General features: G+C 43.1%; 2 protein-coding genes across 5 annotated transcripts in view; both read right to left on the reverse strand.

The window, feature by feature from the left end:
* Positions 1–10,983, reverse strand: part of arhgef18b (rho/rac guanine nucleotide exchange factor (GEF) 18b) — a 43,329-nt gene extending 32,346 nt beyond the window's left edge. For 2 of the 4 annotated variants that reach the window (XM_047342866.1, XM_047342864.1), the window contains exons 1-9: positions 10,831–10,983; positions 6,137–6,291; positions 4,769–5,367; positions 4,273–4,447; positions 3,196–3,322; positions 3,038–3,092; positions 1,819–1,893; positions 1,334–1,442; positions 612–795 (exon numbers count right to left, since the gene is read on the reverse strand). In XM_047342866.1, the coding sequence (XP_047198822.1) occupies positions 612–795; positions 1,334–1,442; positions 1,819–1,893; positions 3,038–3,092; positions 3,196–3,322; positions 4,273–4,447; positions 4,769–5,367; positions 6,137–6,291; positions 10,831–10,906 (1,555 nt within the window). In that variant the 5' untranslated portion in view covers positions 10,907–10,983. The other 2 variants (XM_047342865.1, XM_047342867.1) reach the window with 2 other exon arrangements.
* A 2,920-nt stretch (positions 10,984–13,903) lies between these two features.
* insrb (insulin receptor b) overlaps positions 13,904–22,524 on the reverse strand; it is an 82,265-nt gene continuing 73,644 nt past the window's right edge. The window contains exon 23 of the mRNA XM_035176283.2: positions 13,904–22,515. Coding sequence (XP_035032174.1) covers positions 22,161–22,515 — 355 coding nt within the window. The 3' untranslated portion in view covers positions 13,904–22,160. The remainder of the gene's footprint in view (positions 22,516–22,524) is intronic.

Raw genomic sequence — 22,524 nt, forward strand, 5'->3', positions numbered from 1 at the left:
ATTACATCCACCAAGGAGGTTACGTTTTCTTCTACGTTTGTTTGTTTGTTAGTCGGATTACGCAAAAACTATTTTTTGGAAGAGGGTGGCATGAGCCAAAGAAGTTCCCCATTATATTTTGGTGAGGATCCGAATCAGGGGACGAATCCAGGACTTTTTTTGGGGGTCTTTCTCTAACATTTCGAGTTTTGCAACATTTTCATTGATTTCTCACAAAGTAATTCATGGGTCTTGATGAAAAAAATGACACATTTACGGGACTGATATTTCTGAGTGTGTGCAATTAGGTGCAGATCCTAATGAAAATCCATTTCTGGTGAATTTAAATGTGGTATAATAAGAAGATTGTTGGGACGACAATGCGCTCTTTGTGTGACATGTTTGTTTCAGGTGTTACTTTTAAACTTTGTGCTTGTGAGTGATTATGTGTATGTGTGCGGCTGCGTTTGCTTGCTCGTGTGCTCCGGTAACTGAGTGAGTGAGCATGCGTGCAGCACCACTGGGTGTAAGTAGATACGACTTTTGTGTGTGAGCGTAACACCTGTGCATGTGTGTGACATCCTGGGAACATGCGTGGGTGTGTGTACACCTGTGGCTGTGGTGTTACTCACTCATGCACTGCAGGCCATGCTTTTTCTGCAGGGTTTTGCTGCACAGTGAGCAGGTGGCACAGCTTGAAAAAGCGCCTGGCACCAGATAATGCGCACTGCTGCTGCTGCTGCTGCTGCTGCTGCCGCTGCCGCCGCACACTTTCTCTTTGGCTTCCTTCTCTTTGTCTTTTTCTCGGTTCTTACCCTGCAGAGGAACGAGAGGAGCAAACACAGGGGGAGGTTTTTACATTCAAATGGGTGCGTTCTCTTTCATTGCACCACACACTGCACGGCCGGGTTTGACATCACATCATAACCACGTTGGTGGCAGGATATGCAACAGGGCTTGTGTAAGTACATTACTGCATTGTGTGTGCAGCAGAACGCACACAAAGTGTTCACACCTCAGGATTTGGCCTAGTAGTTTTTCACACTCTGCATAAAAAGGTGTTGGTGCATGACAGAGTTTTGAATCTTAATTGTAAGTTCTTCCTTAGTTGCTGAGTTTCATATTTAATTTGTTTATTTGACCGCACAGAGAAGTATTGTGACAGGTTTCAGGAGCTTAATGCACACGTGTGGAGGCTAATTAGCAACCCCTGTCCAATGCAAATATAAGTTAACCAGACTCAAACACACAACAAAGACTTTATCAAATGAGAAAACACATCATAGCAGTTTCAGCAGCACGGAACACTGTAAAGCAACAACATGCACCATTTGTCTGTGTTATGGGGGTCTACCTTATCTTTGTTGAAGGAGCCGGTCACCCTGTTCCTCAGAGAGCTGAGAGTCCTCTTCACCTTGGTGCCTTTCTCCACCTTCTCTGTACGATCCTCCTCTTCCTCGGGCCTGGAAGAAGAGGCAGTGAATTCAATGCACCAAAATTAAAAGGAAACACTAATAGTTACTAAAATGTGATCATCTTTTAAACATATTTTAGGTTTGTTAAAGGCAGAACTGTGTTTTTCCTCTGCAAGATATTTAACATGTTTGTTTCATTGTTGACGTGAGAACTGACTGGACTGTTTCCATGACAGGAAACCACATTACTGCAAAATCAACAGCATCTGTCACTGTACTGACACATGATGTTACCCCTCGATAGGTTTTGACCACAATCTGTCATAGATAGCTGAACAAATAACCATAGCGGCCAATTAAAGATCAAATTTAAAATGTAATCCTGAAGATTCAGCGATGTAACAGGGATGAGGACAGTACTTACTCATGAGAGAGGAACTCATACCAGGTGACATTTGCTGAAGGTTTGACCTCTGATCTGTTGTTCCTCTGCTTCACCCTGTGACAGACATGTGAATGATTTTAATGCAAACAGTCTGAATGGAAAATTGTCCTATGAACCATGTATACACACTGTTTTTTATACTCTGTAAATAACATGCTGTGACCTTATAATAAGAGACAATTATTAAAGCACAAGTGAACAGTGTAAAGAAAATGTCGGCTATGGCTTCGTAGTCTCTTGAGCACATTATCAGCTGGTGATTCTGTCAAATAAAACAAATGCCTGGTCCTCCACAGACCGTTTCTAGGTTTAATACCACACTGTGTCAGTGCACAAACAGGCAGATGCACACAGCAAATCCATGCATGTGAAAACAATACATTATATAGACACACACACCCACACAGTGCAGTGCTCCCCCTGTGGCCTGCACTGCTGCTGCTGTGAGGACTGAGATGACGTTTGAGCAGCAGCAGGAGCAGACAGACCTCCCTCTCCTGTTTACTTACCCATGGTACAGCTTTAGCTCCTGCAGAACTTTTTGTACCATCAGCCTAAGACAAACAAGACACTGAGGCTGAGAGGGGAGAGAGAGGAGAGGAGAGGAGAGGAGAGGAGAGGAGAGGAGAGGAGAGGAAAGGAGAGTGCGACTGCTGGGAGCTGGGTGTCAAACTGTGATTTAGAGAATAATCCTCCCTTGTCGGCTGCGTCCACACAATCGCCACACACACACACACACACACACACACACACACACACACACACACACACACACACACACACACACACACACACACACACACACACACACACACACACACACACACGGAGGGGCCATCTAAGGAGCTGGGAGAGAGGACTGTGGGAGGAGAAGGTTGCAGACATAGGACATGGAGCAGAAATGTCAGAAAGAAATGGGGGAAGCCCCTCTGTAACATGGGAGTCGGATCCCTGTACCAGACTATAGAACTAAACTAAAGAACAGTATGTGCCTTAATGTACTGCACCATTCAAATGCTGCAGGTACGACTTACACCAACATGTGACTCAAACTGGAATAAGTTCTTTTTTTTCCTCTACCAAACATCATTAAACCTGATCTGCCAGTTGGACTGAAGCTATAGAGGAAGCAGATATTCCCCCACATATTCCAGATCAGGAGGGGCTCTGTAAGTTACTGATGATGGTGTAGACTTACATGTGGCTCTGGCCTTCAGTAGAATGCAGGTTTTCTTCAGGGTCAAACTCCTCTGCTGCACCAGAGACAGAAGAAAAAAGGTTAAATAGGATGAAAACAGCCCCCTGTGGGGTGAAAAACACACACACTAACATGACCTCTACATGAAAAACACTCACCTCCCGCTGCCCTTGCGGCCTGTTTGGACGTCTGTACAACACGAGAAATGTGTGCAGCACGGGAACATTCGTCCGTGGCGAGGATCTCTGAGCGGGAATACAGATGCCTGCCAGATGCACCTATGGCCTGAAAACATTGAGGAATAAACATAGATGTACAGCAGATGAACATACACATCCCCTCCCTGTGATTCTAACTTTTAGTGAGAACAGCATTTTAGGAGTTAGCAATTCACATTTTTGGTCACTTTAGAATGTCACTCATTACAGTGGACACCTCCCACACGTACTCAGTGGGAGGATGTCATGTCTGTCAGATCCACATTATGATTTGAAGCTGTAAACTCCTGACCATGACATGATCTGATTTTTACATCCGCATTCTGACATGATTTCCTGAGAAAGTGACAAAAATGGCGATGGGAAAATATCTTGCAATGTTAAGGAGAGTGATCCTGAAACCATCCAATGAAAGTCTCTATGTGTTATTTCTTTCCACCCATCAGCCTTAAAATATCAGTCTGATGATATTCTACAGTTTTCATGTTGTCAGAACAAAATCCAGTAATGAAAAGAGCAACAACAACAACAGTATATTGATATATTTCTGTGCAGTCAAAGCCTGATAGATCTTATGTTTTCCCAGTTGTGGTCCAAAAACTATTGAAAACACAAATATGAGCCACACTGTATAGGACTGATTAACAAATTCCTACTATGTGATGAACATGTCCACTTTAGTCGACATAAGTCAGTTTCACTTCCTGCTATCATCGATACTACAGTGGTGCACCAAATGTGTTTTCGTCCGCAGCTAAAAATGGTCCCAACAACAAACTACTTACTCCTGTTTGATCTATTTGAAGAAATGATGTAGCCTATTTGAAATGAAAGTATATATTTGTGACCTTTTATTCATTAGGTTTCCTTACCCACAGACAGGGTAAGGAAGTTGGAAGGTATTCAGAAGTGCACTGTTTGTTTGTGGTCTTGAGATTAGATTTGTAGACAGCAACTAACTTTAAGAATATCTCCAGCCTTATCTTTTCAGTTTAGACTGTCACTGTTCTTTATTACCATGCTGGTGAGCCTGGCTCTGGGACAGGGGACCCTCGGCCCTGTCTCATCTGTCTCCTCCTCAGGACAGTTGGTGCAGCTCTGGTCCTGGGTGGACTGGAAGAGACTATTTTGTCTCTCCTCGTCATCGTCTCCCCCCCCATCGCTGTCCATGGCCATGGTGTCCAGACTCCGTCTGACAACACAGCAACAAACACACTCTGAGCTTGTTTCTCTTAACTTATTTGTTAATGTTCACAGCCCAAAGTTTTCTTGACAGCATTATTTTAGAAACTGTGAAAGAACAATCAACCAAACCACCAGAAACTGTTAAATAGCACATTGGGAGAAGAGGGAATGAGAGTCACTACAAGTGATTCTGTGTGACACTTATGTGAAAAGTCACATTTACATTATCTAGAAACACATGAAGGACTTAAGATATGAATTATGAAAATAATCCATCTTTAACAGCTTGTCATCTCTCTATCCCTCCATCCATCTTCATCCATCTTACCTCCTCCCCAGGTTAATGGGGGACACAGGGACACCCCAGCTGTGCCTTCGAGACGTTGACATGGATCTGACCAGGATGGGAAAACTGTCCTCATCTGGCTCCCCTTCGTAATCCATTACGCTTTCCATCTTGACTCCCTCTGATCCTGTTATTCCTTTTGCTGTTTCCACTGATGCCAACAGTCCGTTTAGATTTATTGTCACACTAAGCCCGACTGCCGGGCCTGAGGAGTCTCCGCTGTCAATGATACAGCCTGGCAGTATCTTAGGACTAAGCTGAGTGACCACAAAGTGATGAGGTCCCTCTGCAGGCTGTTTATAGTGGGGCAGTGATGGTGCGTTGGCCTGAGGGGAGGGAGCGCTCAGAGAAGTCTCTACAGGTACGTTGATGGCAGGAGGACCTGAGTTTAAAAACACCTGTTGGCCAACAGTTGAGGTTTCTCTGGTGGTTATAGGGAACTGTGTCGCATGTATGTCTCCCTCCAAGTCTTTAAAGTACTCAGATTCTGTGAAAGAGGAGCTGAAGCCCAGCAGCTCTTCAAAGCTGCCGGCCACTTCCACGCCAGGGCAGTCGTAGTCACTGACTACTGAACACCCATCCTGTGTAGGCCAGCCAGGGAGACGCGAGGAGGCAGAATGCAGCCATGGAGATTTTTGTTAAAGAAACGGGAGAAAAAAAAAGAGAAAAGATAAACAAGATGTTATGAACATCAGCCATAATTTACAGTTCAAGTGGCAAGTAACAAAAAAGTCTGCAGGCATGTGCCAGTGTTACAAGTGACGTTTCACAGGTATCAGACTGCTTATCATGCCGTCAGAGACCCAGCTGGACTTGTAATGTCCATAGTTTTGCAGGTGTATAATAATCAGTAAAATTATTTGACAAAGTAAAATTTTAACCTGATGGTCAAGAAATCCAACTTATTAGACTTCAGTCAGTGACTTGAATTTGTATGCAATCCATATAAGAGTCTAGATTTATCAATAAAATAAAATAAAAATGAAGAACTCAGTCCAGTGATCATCAATGTCATTAGAATTTATACACTAAGAATATCCACAGAAAATTTCATGGTAATCTATTCCACAGTTGACAAGATTTTCCACTTAAAACTGCAAATATTAATCCAACAGGGGCCCTGTGAAGGGATCACCAAAAAAAAGCCTTAGGAAACATCTGGGAACAAGGAATGTCTGTGCTGAGCTTCATGCCAAACCATCCAACCAGTGTTGAGATCTTCCAGTCTGACTAAAGTGGCAGAACAGCTGACAGGCCGACGCTGAGCCGTGCTGTAAGTATGGGTAAAACAAAGGCAGGGGGGAAAATTTGAAAATGAACCCGACCCAAAGGAAGAATATAGAGCTTTACCTGGTCGTCACTGGTGTTACCAAAGAAGACGTCCTCAGCGATAGAGGCGGGTGAGAGTGAGGAGGAAGACCCTTTCCCACTGGGAGCAGCAGGCTGGACACTGAGCTGGCCACTGGGAGGCCCACAGGGCGGACTACATGGCTTGCACTCTGATGCTGGAAGATAACGGATGTGTCGTTTGTGAGTGATAAAAAGCAACACAAGGAGAAAAGCTAAATAAAAGAAGATCAGACGTCGCTGGTTTCAGCACCTGTGTATTCAATCTAAGCGCTCTTGTGTGTATGATGGAAGAAAAAGCTGAGAAACGGCCCCTGCTCCAGCCTCACACTGAAAGCTCCTTTACATTTCCATTGCATAAACAGATTTCTTGATTCACATGATGCCACAAACCACAGTCACCACTGGCAACTGCTCAGTGAGCCAGCATTAGTCTCCATGTCAGTGGTGGAGAGCCAGAGATTATTCCCCAACTGAGCCTGCAGTGGCCTGAGAAGCTGCGTGCTTGCAGTAAATAACCTAATATGTAATAATGTGTATCTGCCATATGAAGGAGATGTACGGTACAAAGGTTAACTGAGTTTAGTGATACATATTTGAGGTTAAAAAGCGAATGGATTTAACATTTCTTACATAAGGAAAATAAACCTGTCAGTATCTCGTGGTGTCTGAAAGCCTGCTAAGACGTCTGAGTCGATGTCATGTTCAGTGTTTGGGTTTGAGCTGCATGTGAGGAGAGGAGATCCTCATACGACAGGTTACATAACCCTCCTTTCATAAGGGACGCCTCCTGTGATCCCTCAGCCTAAGCCTGCCTGGCTCCACAGGGCCTGACTCAACTCTCCTTCAACACACTGGTTCAGGTTCGTTCCCACAGTGAAGGTTCATTTTCTTTCCAAGATCAGTTTGAACAAGTATTCTCCTACTGTTATACAGGATATACTGTGATTTCAGCGAGGAACTGAGGAGTGAATGGGGGCTGGACACGAGGAGGCACTGCATGGTCGACCTCTCCCACAGACTTTGTATAAAGAAGACACTCCCACTATCCAGAAATGAAGCCCAAATATCCCAGATATGAACACAAACATCTTTCACCTATGACATCATTTGGAACAAGAGCCTGCACAGTAGCGATGAGGGGATGGAGCCGCGCTATCAAGGTCCTGCCGATACACGCTCTTGACCAATCACCAGTCAGTATCAGCTGTCAATCATGATATTTCACCCCATAGCAACAAATAACGAATTAAAACCAAACTTATCAGTGTGTAAGAATTACCAAAATGACAGGAAATAGCTTTGAAAAATATGCATTTGACCTGTATTTTGACATTTTATATTGGTCCATGTCCCATCTAATAACAAGGAGGAGGCAGGGTATATGACCTGAATTTCAGCCAGCCACTAGGGGGCGATCCAGACATTTATATACATTCTCTGTTCTGGTCTATAAGTACATTATTGTTCGGCCAAAAAAGAAACGGAAACATCAATATTTTTCGCTGTTTCAATTGTTGTCCCTCTGATATTGATGACTGATATCATGTGGAGTCATCTTTCTGTCAACCGGACAAATGTTAGTCAAATATTCACACTTCTTTTCCCTCCACTTTGGTCTCCACCACCTCTTCAGGGAAGAAATGCTCCACTTTGCTCACCAGCTCTACTGGTTGATAACTTTATATGTTTGTTGCTTGGTGCAGCAGGTTTCCCCTACAGGCTGTAAAACCAAGGCAAAAGATGCTGAATGACACTAAAATGCAAACCCTAAGCAGTCATTTAATCGTTGACATAAGAAGAAGAATAAGAGCAGCTTTAAAAACGGTTAAACACTGAACTAACTAACTCTGCTCGATGTCTTCCTGTTAACTATCTACTGTAACTTACATTATATTGGATTATGGACAAACCTTGTATGACCATGTGGCTGCCACTATCTTTAAACCATGAGACGTTATTCCACCATATATCACGGCGACTCATACGAAAAGCTCCGATATTCATCACTGACTTCGACAGAAGGCACCAACTTTCATTCACGAGATTTTATCTACAGTGTGTTGTCAAGATACTTAACATAGTTCAAAGCTTATGTCTGTAGCACAGAACAAATGACTGAACTGATGACGAGAACCTCACTCCTCCTTTTTCCACAAACTAAAACTAAAACCATCAACAAGTAAGTTTGAAAGAAAAAAAGCAGTTGAGCTTGATCCATATTGTGAGACTCAGAGATTTCAGACTCACACTTCACTTAATTCCTCTCAGTCAGTGCGCCTGTGATCTTACCATCAAACTCAGGTGGAGTTGTTCAGAGAGATAAAATGCAGACAGGCCACACTCTGAGTCCTGCACCATGTCCTGCTATGAACCGACAGCAACCACTCCCCTGTGCAGCGCAGCAGCCACAGATAAACACAGTGACAGACACACTGTAGATCTATTTTCTATATCACTAAATCACTGGCTGCGTGGCAGTGTCCCCACTGGAGGGGGAGTGCGTTTGCATCCAAATCCCTCTTGTGTTAGGAGTAAACTTAGACACTCGGTACAGACACTGCAGCGGCTGCTTGATGCTGTCGAGCTGCTGTCGCCTTTTATGGTTGGCCTCTCATATCTGCTAATACATCACACAAGGATGAAACATTAGTGAGGCTGCGTGTGTCTGTGTGTGTGTGTGTGTGTGTGTGTGTGTGTGTGTGTGTGTGTGTGTCTGTGTGTGTGTCTGTGTGTGTGTCCATAACTGTTCTGGCACTGTCATAGTCACAGTCAGCTGTTTTCCCACAGTTTGGCTTCACATAACAAAGGGTGGTCTGCAGCTAAAACTAATGACGATTGTCACCTGATTAATCATCAATGACTTTAACAACCCACTTAAAACTCTTACAATTAATTAATAAATATGTATTTAGTATTTTACTTTTTAGTGTAACTCTTTTTTTAGTCTACATTTCACTATATTTCATTTTACATTTCATTTCATTTCTATTTCCACAACTGTAACATAAGGTTGGTAAAAGAGGAAATCTCTCTTTTGTCTCACTTCTCAAATGTTTTTGTGTATTTTTTCTTATTAATATTATTGTTTTAAAGATCTCATGTTTTTAAAGGGTATTATACTATGTTGCACTAATTTTAAAATATTGATTCTGGGCTAAATAACTATAACTGGCTTTACTTTGCATTGACAAACAATTGTTAACCAGCCATTATACTGCATTTATGTAACTAATGTTGTTTTATTTGACTGGAAAATGTAAAACCACATTGCTGTAGTTTGTTTTTCTGTTAACATTTTGTAATAATTGCTATAGTATATCAAGATTTTCTTATTTGTGTCCTCTAAATTATTGAACAGGTTGTGTTTTTGTCAAAACTGAAAGAAAACTGAAAGAAAAAAAGCAATTCCAATGAAGTCAACACAACTTGAAATAGTCCTATGAAAAAAGTACTTTTAAATAGAACGGTATAAAAAGCGACAGTAGCATTAATTATGCAGATTGTAAGTCATAAAACTGTGCCTGACAATATGTGACACCTTTTGTGTTCAGTATTTTGATGGGTCATGTGAAAAGCCGGACACATGTGAGAAGGAGGAAACGAGGCCACATGTTTACCACAAAGTTCCCAAAGCTGTGTGGCAATCACAAGAGGAACCTGACATCATATGATACAGTCAGTTGATTGTTGATGGGTTATTACCTTGCACATAGGTTTAGACACATGTGCACAGATGTGCTCCCAACACAGCAACTAAGTGTTCGGCTGAAGGTCATGGGGACCATATAGTACCTGTATTGTTTGTATTCACGTGTGTGTGTGTGTGTGTGTGTGTGTGTGTGTGTGTGTGTGTGTGTGTGTGTGTGTGTGTGTGTGTGTGTGTATGTGTGTGTGTGTGCGTGTGTGTGTGTGTGTGTGTGTGTGTGTGTGTGTGTGTGTGTGTGTGTGTGACAGATGTTGTGTGTGGGTGAAAACAGAACAGAGAGGCCGTTAGATCTGAGGATGAAGCACAGATCAGAACCGCTGTCATCTCATAGATCATCTTTGATCACACACTTGTGTGAAGCGCCGAGCTCAACAGACACCAACAGACACAACTGAAGCCTCCTCCATGTTAACAGCATGGGAACAGAGAGCCAGTAACTCACAGTCTGAGTTATAGAGCGAGATGAGAGAGGAAGATGAACAGAAAAACTGAGCTGTTGCATCAATGGTCTGTTGAAAGCCCCACTCTGCTTTTTTCAAAGAGTTTACTTAACTGTAAAATCAAACCAAATGCTGCACCAAACCTTAAAACAACTCCCCACTTAGGCTGCTACATGTCACAGCAGCAGCACTACACACACAGAATGAGAATATTCAAATTGTGACATTTGTCCTTTCTTACACCTTGAAAAAAACGCAGCCAGGTTAGAAATGACTCACTAAACTTTTACAGCAAACTGTCATTCGATACACTGCAGCCATCATTCACCACAAACCCCAGCCAGGTCTGAATGGTAAACAACATTTTACGTAAAGAACCGAGTTAAAAGAAATGAACAGAGCCAAGAGGCACATATGACACAGCTGCAACATCCCCAGGTCACATCCAGTCCACAACCTCTGGACGTCTGCTTCTCTCTCTATCCAGCTCTTTCCTCTCAGCCTCTGAAACCAACCTCAACCAAATAAAAGCCGATTTTCTCTCGTACCTCTCTTAAAGGACCATCTCTTCATCCAGAGTTTGGAGAAGGAGGGCCAGGAGTTGTTGAGAGGGGAGTCCGCCATAGGAGCAGCGCAGTGGGGAGGCCAGCTGGAACTGGAGCTGGCTCAACACTGGAGCTCTGGCACCGAGCGAGAGGAAGGCTGGGTGACGAGGGTGGGGGGTGGGATGGAGGGAGGGAGGAGAGTGGAGAGTGGAGAAAGAGAGAGAGAGAGAGTACAAGGCTGGGGTCAGGGAGCTGCTGTTGGTTGGGGATTACCTCCCTGAAGACGCCAGTGGAGAGAAAGAAAGAGAGAGAGAGAGAGAGAGAGTAGGAAAGGGGGGAAAAAAAGGGTGAGAGTGGGAGGAGAGGTAGAATGAGACGGAGGAATTAAAGATGAAGGGGTTCTCTTTGGACATGCTGGTAAAGTTTCTCCAAGTCAACATACAGTGGTTCATACGCAGTTTCAAGCCTCAGCTTCAGGAACAACAACTACAAACACATGCAACTGTTTTTGAACTAACTCTACTTTCATAAATAAGAAGGCCCCCGATGATCCTGGCCACTCACTGTATATTCAGTTTGTTATATTGGCCGTAGATACAATCTACCAGGATGCAGAACTCACAGACTTAAAGTCATTTATCCCTGCGGCCATCGGCCTCTTACATGACTCATTGTGATGAGATTCATTGTTGACACATTGAACCTTGAAGTTAAGGCAGAAACGATCTTCACAGTAGTAGTTCTGTGCATTTAGATTGAAGAAAGAATCTTTACTTGTCAGTGTGCACTTTAAAGATGACATGGAAACCGAAAAAGAGAAGTACACGCAGTGCAAGTGTAGGGCAATGATACATGCTGTTGTTCTTCCTATTCTGAGTCACCACCGCCTCTTCTGTTAACGCTCCAAAAAGCAAAATGAAGTCTTTTAAGTATTTGGTTGATCCGTGCACAGGAGAGGACGTGTCTCTCACTGCTCCAGCTACTACACACAGAGGCCGAGAGCTGTTGCAACCATTGTGCTCCTTAATTTGCACCAGTGTGATCACGGATGACTGTCAAGTTCAGCTCGCTGCACATCAAGTGGAAAAGTCTCCTAACTTTCCCACAGACAGGGGGAAGAAAAACACTGGCACAGACAGGAAGAGTGGAAACATCTCAAAAGGCAGAGAGCGACTCACATTTCACACGGTGTTTGAGCAAATGCAAAGACAGAAACAGGCCCCCGGTGTGGAGGGTGTGCTGAAAAACTCAGATTCTACTTACTTGTGATGGTAGGTAACAGGTGGCTGCATTCAAGACCCTTTATATCTGAGCATCATAATCAAACCACACAGAGGAGAAGAGATGGTTGAAGCTCTTCCGGTCTGACAGTGCTGTGTGAGAACGTCGACTTCGTCCTCACACTGAGAGCCGAAGCAGCAGCAGCAGCAGTCAGCCACAGGATCTCAACCCCGCTTCCTCTTTTTCTCCGACTGCGCAGCTGAAGGAACGAGGCGACGCTGACTGACTTTCACACGTCAGTGCCGCTCTGAAACCCCAGCGCGCAGTGTCAGCTCACAGGCTCAGCACTAATGCACACTGGAAACGCAACTGTAGTTTCCCAGCAAAGTCGTCGGTGGACAATGAGGGAACAGGGTCATTGACCTTTGACCTCACAGACTCTTTCAGGTTGTCTTGACTGCTCAGTGGGACTTCATTATATTCTGAGCAGGTCTTAAACTAAAGGCAACGCACACACAACTGGAAAGCAGGCAGTGAGGTGTAGTCTTATCTCATGACTCTGGTTAGTCTGAGCTGCCGGATTGTGTTCGTCTCTGCATCGTCTGCATGTTTTGCAGCTTCACTCTCATCTGCTCGGGTCTGAGAAACATGGTCAGAGCGGAACAAGACGTGTTTTTGGTGGTTTCAGTCTGAGCGTAACTTCTATCAGAATCGCACCTAATTGGCTCACACGGAGGATGAGGCTTTTTTTTTCTCAGTGAGAGAGAAAAAAAAAAAAGATTTGCAAGAGGGTTACTCAGAAGGTTTGAGTGTGGTGCTAATGACGCTAAGGTCGTGGGTTCAAAACCCCATAATGGCCTTTAGTTTGTAAGATAGAGCCTCCCAGTGCCAGGATATGCAAAATGGACAGCTGCATCCTCTTCTCTGACATGATAGAAATATTGTGGGCAGCTGTGGCTAGGGAGGTAGAGAGGGTTGTCGACTATAACCAGAATGTCAGTGTTCGATTCCTGGATCCTCCAGTCTGCGTTCTGAGATGTCCTCGGGCAAGACACTGAACCCTACCCTACGTTGCCCCCGACAGCCGTGCTGCTGCGTATAGAGGCCCTGAATGAATGTGTGTGTGAATGTGACTCAAATAAACTGATCAGAATGGAAAAGTGCTATTTAATTACAGTCCATATACAAAGTGTGGTGCTGTCTCGTGAAACACAGCTGAATGATACTGGACATTATTGTTGCTGTCCATGGATTTTGCAGTTTATTTTAAGTTAAATACAACATATATTCTGATGAAACTGACCAGATAGAGGTTTATTTATTTATCTCGCACTTTCCCTGCAGTTGTGCACTTATAACAGTTGTATATAAAGTAAGAGAAGCAGGCTGACCACCGGGAGAAGGAAATGAGGGAGAACCACAAACTACTCTGAAGGTGACTGCGAGCAGCCAACACTCAGGAGTCTGTGGCTGAGCTACGACAGTGAATCATGTGTGGAAACAAGCTTGAAAGGTTTCTGACATAGTGCGATAAACAGTGCTTGTGCTGCATATGTATTTCAAAATAAACAGGAACTAACTACAGCTGTCAAATAAATGCGGTTGGGTGCAATATTACAAAGCAGATTTGCATAAAATGGAAATACTAAACGTAAAGTAAATCAAAACCTACAATACTTTCCACCTAAAAGCTTTTTTTCCTGAGCTCTCGTAACTGTATTTCAGTCTTTAGCTCTTTAGTCAGATCATAACAATCTGTCCTGAGCTAATAAATCAGTATATTTGTTAAAAGCTGACTTGCTTCACTTCTGGTTACCGGCCTCAGTTAATAATTAAAAAAGTGCGAGACAACACATTTTCTCCAATAATTTTATTCATAATTTTAATATAAACAGTTAATTGTTGAATAATTTACACACAGCAAGATTTTTATTTTCATATCATTGCAACATTTTCTGTACATGTCACTACTTGACTCTCCTTTGAAAACATAGAAAAAATAAATTGTCAAGCGTTCATTTAGTCATGGCACATTTTTGATCCTGTACAATATGCATGTATTTCTGTGTATCTGTGTGTGTATGTGTGTGTGTGTGTGTGTGTGTTGAATATGTTGATATATGTGATACATAAAGATAATGGCACATTTGGATCCAGTGTGAGGGATGAAGCGATCTCTGTGGGTTGTTGCGGGTTCAGGGGGAGTTTGGACTGTACATACACACATATACACCTGTCTGCATACGCACCGATGTCTCAACATAATGTATACACAACATATCCCAAAAAATTAATACATCAGCTTTTTCATCTGCAATAAAAATGACACTAATAAAAGAGGTATCCTGCAAGACTACACACAGCATTCTGGGGGAGGACCACCTATGTGCACCGAGGAGAGAAAGAGACTTGACGGACACACAGAGGAGGAGGAGGAGGAGGAAGAAGAGCAGCGAGACAAAGAAAGCCGTGGAAAAAAAAGACTTCAACTGAGGACAACACAGACACAACTCCACCGATTTAAACGACGTACAGCACAGGGAACAGGATAGAGACAAGTAGAAGGTACTGGTGTGTAAACTGGAGCAGACCACTGGACTGACGGGTGACGAAGAGTCAAGAAGAGGCTGCGTCTCCTCAGATTTGTCTTCTAACCATCAGTCACCAAACCTGCAGCAACACCCTCAATATCACCACCGTCTGTCTGAGACCAGCAGTGTCTCTCGGCCTCATCAATAACACAAACAGGACGAGCTCATCGGCACACTCCTGACTGACAGTACTAAATTCATTTACAGCCGATTTACACTCAGCCACCTCCACGGAGTAGTTTGACTTTCAGGGAAAGATGGTTGTTTACGGTCAGCAAGCAGAGAGTGATGCTACTCTCACGTTCGTCCTCTAAATAGAAGATGCAGCCAGCAGATGGCTAGCTTAGCTTAGCAGCAATCAGTGGCGGATCTAGGATTTTTCTACATCAGGGGCCATAATGGGGCCATAATTTATATACAGAGGGGCCAATTATTCCTCCGACATCCAGACACAATTCATATTGAATCAATAAGGTGCACATTGAAGTCCTTGTTTACTATTAGATCGATAGCTTTGAGCAAAGCCAAACATTATTGAATTTTTTTTTTTAATTGTTCCTTGTTGAGGTCAATTGGGAACTTGAACAAGATTCTTAACGTTATCTTATCTAATGTTATTTAGAGACTAGTTAAAAAAAGGGGCACTTCAGGGGCCAATCAGATTTCCGCTGGGGGCAGTGCCCCCCTGGCCCCGCCCCTGGCATAAAGAAACAGCAAGTCGGTCCACAGATAAACATAATATAAAAGTTCACAAATTTTAAAATGGTTAAGTTTGATTATTCTGAATGAAAAAAGAATGAAAATATTTCTAAAGAGTCACATGTTGGACTATGATCTGACATAAAAGGACAAATTGATGTTTTCACACAACTGTTCTTGTTGAGCCTCTCGCCCGGTATCAGCTGGGATTGGCTCCGGCCCCTCTGCGGCCCTCATAGAAGTGATCAAGATAATGGATGGATGGATGTTTTGGTAGGTGGATTTTAGCCGTTTCCAGATTTTGTTCTTGGCTTTATGCTAAGCTAAGTGGCTACAAGCGGTTGCTTTAATGTGTAGCACATTAGACATGAGATGATACGGATCTTGTCATCGAACTCTGCATTCAAAAGCAAATGAGCGTATTTTTCCCCACAATGTCAAACTACTCGTTTACCAGCTCCAGCTCTACAGTCGACTTTATAATTCGTTGTCGTTGAACCATGAGCTCACTTTTCCTTTTTTTTTTGTTTTTAGCTTATTCAGGATTTTATCACTCATGCTTCCTTTTCTTCAAAAAGGACATGCAGTGGTCTTTTCCAGTTTTTCACAATAAAAAAAAAATAAAAACACATTTGCAAACTAAACACACATCTCTTGTCAGAAACAATTACCATACGACAACATCAGCGATAGGCGATGCGTTTATGACACAAGAAAAAGGCTTTACGGGTGACGTGTCACTGTGGCTGGGCAGGGGCGGTTCAAATGTGTGACCTCTTCGACGGGCCAACATTCAGAACATGCATCGGATTAAGAGCAGGGGTCGCTGTGAAAACATCTCAGGCCACGTACTGTTTGTGTCTTGTTACACAGGGTTAAGCCCTCAGACTGGAGTTGTGCTGCTCCTGGTAAAAAAACGACCACAGACTTGACTCTGCTCGTTTCTGTGTAGTGGGTTGTGTCATGAACACAAAACGAAAACGACAACAAAAACAAAATCTATCTTTTTAAATTTAGAAAAAAAGTTATATACACATTGATAACAATGTTAAATTCATAATGTACAATAGTAAAAGTTTACAGTCAGGAAAAGTAATTGTATTTTTGCCCTCCCTACTTTGGCTAAAAAAAAATAGAAATCAACATCTCTAAAATGTAATACTTTTTTCTTTTCTTTAAAACAAAACAATACATACAATGCTTTGTTCTCACCCTGCGCTGCTTTACGAGCATGCTCTGTCCAACTGCTTTTTAGGGCACCAGAGTTCAACAAAACAAACCTAAACTTCCCTAAGATCAAGTGCTTTCGTTTTTTTCAGGAGCCAAGGTGATCTGCTGCTATTTACAGTTAAGAGCTTATTAATCAGTTCATTTCATCTTTAAATGTCCTGGAACAAGTGAATGCGTCACAAAGGGAAACTACCCCCAGTTGTAATGCAGTCACTTGCTGCTAATCAAGGGTTTTTGCATGTGCTTTGGAGCATCATTATGAAAACAGACTGATGAGAAGCAAAAGAAAAGAAAATCAGTAAACATCAAATTAATAAGCTATCCGCTGGTATAGATAATTCATTTTCCATGCACAGAGCAAGCCAGAGCTTAGCAGAGTAGAGACACAAGTTCAACATTTCTTTTTTTTTTTTTTGGTAAAAAAAAAAATCATCAGTCACATAATAATCCCAAATTACAGTTAGAATGTTGTTTTTTTCCTTTAAAGAAAACAGGACGCTTAAAAACATAATTCGTGTATTGGAGGTGGAAAGATCCTCTGCAGTGATTGGTGGAGACACACCAGTCAGTGGCAGTTCTGCTCACGAGGCGGGGGAGGAGGGCTGTGGACTGGGTGGGAGGGGGGGGGAGTCAGGCAGGCTATTAGTCCGAGCAAGGCACTATCGGTCGGGGGCCCTGTTTGCTTTGCCACCCCTGACCTGCAACGCTCCCGTCCAATCGCTAGAGGGCAGTCCAAACCACGTCACGTCAGAGAGAGAGCAGGGGATTCCTGATCGTCTTTGAACAAAAGGGGAGAATTTGTATTCATGAAAAAAACGGACGTTTGGGTTTTTGTTGTTGAAAACTTGTCGTTGGGCTCATCATCTCCATTTTTACTCTTTTTTTTTTTTTTGCAAGGATGCTGAGAACTTGCCCTTCAGTCAGGGTAGATAAAAGGTAGGTAGGTAGCTCTTCCTCCTCCTCCTCACCCTCTTTATCCTCCAACCACAAAGCATCAGGCCGCCTCCCTGAGACGAAAAGTTACAATCTAGATTTCATGTCTGTTTATAGTTCGTATGGCACACAGGATTGTCCCAGTCCATCTTTTCTTCTTTGCAGAGAGAGGAGGGGACGCGTGGTTCCTCCTCCTTAAAACTTTGAACCAGCCCAGGTGTCTGTGTCCTGATCAGCCACAACAGACCCAATCCATGGCATTGACAGAAAATAAAGGTCATCTCTTGATATTCACAGTAGAAAAAATATACATACAAAACAAAAGCAGATCAACAAATGAATGAATTGAGGATGACCGGAGGAGACGTGGGATCGGAACGCTAACTGTTGTGACCACAAAGAGACAGATTGACAGACTGAAGAAGAAGAAGAGGAGTAGGAAGAGTAGGGCTTTCTGCCGAACAACAGGTTTAGACAAGATGAGATTTAAAAAAATAAAAAAAGCATGAGCTGAGCCTGTTAAGTGTCGGCTGCATGGAGGTGATCACAGATACAGGGTGCACTGAGAGTCACAAGACTTTCTTCTTTTCTCTTTGCTCATGCTAATGTCACATACCCAGAAACAAGTAGAGCCGCTACTACAAGAGACGAGAGGATTGATGTGAGATACGTAGCTTCTTCCAGCGCCCGGGGGAAGCCTCTTCAACACTGCCCATAGAGCCAATGTAATGTCTGATCTAACGCATGTAACATGCTGAGGTTAAAAATATGAGAAAAAAATCTTAAAGGCTTGTTCCAATAATATCAAATAAGACAATAAATCTTAATATTTAAAACAAAATAGGGACAAAATGTGACTGGCAGTGTTTCCAACAATAACCACAGCCACAGAGAATTTTCCCCCGGACACAAGAGGAAGATGAAACTGGGAAAACTAAAGAGTCGGAGGAAATATAAACACCACAGTGGAAACTAATTCATCAGCAGTGTCTGTAATGTACGATAAAACATGATATTATTTGAAATGACGGGATATTGAGCGACTGACGGGGATGATTTGCTCCTTTTAGACTGATTCATCCATATGCACTGAGGTAGACTCTGGCCAAACACAAAGACAACAATTACTTACTAACTAACTAACTAACTAACTAACTAACCAGTACTCCTGCTGCTCACCACCAGCTGCTCCTCCTGTACAATAACAAACTAGGGCTTTACATCGCTCCACGCGCAAACACGTTAAAAATGCTCGACTAAAAAGCTAACTGTGTTTCTTCTTATACATCGACAATGATCATAATAAAATAAATATCTGGTATTTCAAAGATATGGGCACCATCTTAATTAAAAATTGCATATGTGTGTGAACACCACCACAAGATAAGCAACCTAGGTCGAGGTGGGGTCGAGAGCCACATTCCACTTCCACACTACGTACTAATTCCACATGGGTTTCGAGTAGTGTGTATATAAAGGAAAATGTAAAACCAGAGAGTTCACTGTTAAGATCAGAGCAGGTATTAGTATGAAGTGTGGAAGTGTGACAGAGCTGACCGCCACCATTTTTCTGTCATGTACACACAACCGACGGGCATCAGATTTTTTAGTTACCTATTTTTTAAATTTTGCAACTATGTCACAGATTATTTACAAAGTAAAAAAGCCCAAGATTGTAACTTCTCAGAATAATTCATCACTTATCAATTAATAATCACAACCTCAGGCACCTCCGAGCGCTCCGAGACTCAGGCCACTCCACAGTGTCCCCGCCGATGCACCGGTGAACTTCAGCGTTCAACCGCATAACCGGAAAAACTGCCCCAAAGACTTTGATTCCTCTTCCAAAGGCCGACCGATACAAATCTAAGAGACGGCTCTATTTTCTAAGCCTTATGTCGTCATGAGAAAGATAGACAGCAGATCACAGAGGCCTGTGTGTGTTACACTAGCCAACAGAACTAGCCTGGACGTGGCTGTGGGTTTGAGAAGGCACTGGTAAAATGTGGAGGCAGCTTCTCCGCCTTCTGACTCCGACTCTGTGGGTTCTCGCTGTTGACAGCAAGCTGCCAACACTTTGGCTATACTATTAGTGCTGAATGCTGTCCGGCTAGATTGGCAACCACACTGTTCTGTGTCCTCAAGAATAAAAAATAATAAAAAGGAAATCATCTCTACTCGTCTGCTGACTATTGTCATCTACTGAAGTGGTTAGAGAGTGAGAAAGGAGCGTTTACAGTTTGAAGAGGCCTTCGGGCTTTGGACGAAATTTACGATTCTAAAGAGACAAAACGAGGGGTCGGCACCGAGCACCACTGACTTTACTGTAGCTCTGTGTGAGGGAACATTTGAAGGGAATGTTTTGATTCCCAGCAGGAGGGACACATTTCTCTTTTTAACTAAATCTGTTTTCCACTGCATCTCTAGCAATTGATTATTAAGAAGGAATATAAAAGAAAGCAGTCTTTCATGTGTGCACTGATGGGGTGCGGTGTTGATATCAGTTTTGCCAGCAGGCGGGCATAACATGGGGGGGGGAGCGAGGGAACGAGCAGTTCCAACCAAATCCTGGAATGTCAGACCTGAGTGAAATAGCTGCTGCACACTGTGTCCTGACTGCCGAGCTGCATGTGATAGCAGAGAGAATAATAGGATTAACAATCACTCACACTCCCTCTCTCTCAGACGCACTGAAAGACAGAGAGACAGAGACGCTGCCCTCCTCTCTCCACTACCTGCTGTGGACTCTGAATACACTCAGAACTTTCCACGTTTCTCTCTCAGCCCTCCACGTGGAAAACGTGGAAATTTCCACCAGCCTGGTTTTGAGCAGCGATTTTAACAGCCAATGGGAGGCCTCAGGAAGCAGGAGGTATGTGGTGCAGAGCAAATCTAACAGAGCGACAATAAGAGGGGTGAATTTAATAAAACCTTCCATCCAACACCAAGGATGTTGAGTGGAAGGAAACGTCTGAGGACTTTTAGGGCCGGAAAACCAAGTTGATCATCCACTTTTCCTGCATTTTGCTGAGAGCAGGTGTCAACTCCCACCCTGCTCTGACCACAAGCAGCAAAGACACCACTCAGAAGCCTCCACCGTCACGCTGACATAGTCGAGTACTATCACTAAGCCGGGACAAGCTCTCGACACCAATCTCTGACCTCACCGACAGTTAAGACTGACAACGAGCACGATGACATGAACGACAGAATCAACCTGTGATAACCAAACTAATTTCAGCGTGATCTGACCAGAGCAAGAACAGACCCAAACACACATCAGGTGCAGGTCAACCTGCAAAGACCTCATTCCCCTTTCACATAAAGCTTTTTTGGTTTATCGGTTGTTTTTCTTTGTTTCGTGTTATTTTTTCCGCCTGTTGTAGTGAAGCTGCTTCCGAATATCAACAGCTCTCGGTGGGAGCGAGGTTTATAAAAAATAAAAGATGCGGTGAGTTTACAATATTTTGTGACGTTCCTCTTTCCCATCTCAATGGAGAGAGTGTGAGAGGGGTGGAGGTCGAGGTGGAGGTTGGGGGTCTGGAGGCCGAAGACGCAGAGAGCACTAATGGTACGTTCGTGTGATTTCTGGGGCTACAAAAATAAGAAAGAAAAAAGAAAAGGAAAAAAACCTGGCAAAACAAAATACTAGCAAAAAAATAATCTTACAAATATGAACTATTTACAAAAACATCAGTTTGTCATATATTATATATAAAATATTGGTGCAGAAATGCCAATATTCCATATATACTATATATATATTATATATATTTATAGATTTATATACCCAGTAAAATATATCAAAGCAGCAGCTATTGGTCAGTCTGATGAACTCTTTTGTCCAATTCTTTAACTGTTTAAATATCCTTCAGCCATATAGTGAGGACACAGAAAGAAAGAGAGAGAAGAGAAAATAATGATAAGAGTAAATAAATTAAAACTATTCACCAAACACCCGATGAATCTGTGTGTATATTGGAATTCTGCAGAACCAAAAATGAAAAAGAAAAAACAAAAAGGAAAACATTCTAGGAATCGATGTTTTGTTCTAGGATCAAGTCTTTGCAAGTCATCCCACTGTTCCAAACGGATTCATTGTTCAAAAGGAAAATTAGTGTAAGCGCTGATAGACACTTCTCTTTGTTTATAGGCCACATATAAAAAGGCCACTATCTGAGTAAAAAGGTTTCAATGGGAGAAAAATGACAAAGCACAGAAAAGTGGAAATGCAGATTTGGTGGAAGAGGGTAAAGTAGGGACAAGTCTTGAGGAGGTTGAGCGTAAGCAGCCATCTTGGTTGTCTAAGGTTCGTAGAGTTCACAGTTTTTTTTCTATATGTTTCCATCACGATGAGTCCTGGAAACGTGGCAATAGTGAAAAACAATAGATAAGTAATCTGGCAATCGACAGCCCGATGTGTTGTGGAGGAAGTGTTGCACTCTGTTTGCATCCCTTGCTTGCCTGTGTTTGGCAGCCATGAGGAAGAAAATAAAAAGTCCTGAGATCTGTGTCGTTTTTTGAAGGGCTTCTCCAAGAATAAGAATCATTAGAAAATGATGAGAAGAACGTGAAGGATACAGAAAAAAAATGGACTGGAACAGAAAGAAGGAAAGGAGCAGGGAAGATTCAACAAGTTTGTTTAGGGGACAGGAAATGTTAGGAAGGGCTGGATCTGGGCAACGATAAGATTCGTCCGTTTTTCTTGCCACCGTTCATGTGTGTGTAGGGGACATGCTCCTCATAGTTCCCCCTGAGGGCCACCGAGGGCCCGCTGTCCCTGCCTAAGCTCTCTTCTCTCTGAGAGTACGACGATGGGTCCAGGGGGATGCTCTCCATGTTTTCCAGGTCCAGATCAAAATCCTCTGTCTCTGGGACTTTGTTCTCCTCGCTGTAGAAGAAGGAGACCTCATGGAAAGAGGGATGCAGGTCCTCCCGCAGCATCTCGATGATCTCGTGGAACATCGGCCGCATTTTGGGGTTGTACTGCCAGCTCATCTGCATGAGGCTGTGCCTGGGAGGG

Source organism: Hippoglossus stenolepis, chromosome 14 (genome assembly GCF_022539355.2).
Source record: "Hippoglossus stenolepis isolate QCI-W04-F060 chromosome 14, HSTE1.2, whole genome shotgun sequence".
In the NCBI taxonomy this organism is placed as follows: Eukaryota; Metazoa; Chordata; class Actinopteri; order Pleuronectiformes; family Pleuronectidae; genus Hippoglossus; species Hippoglossus stenolepis.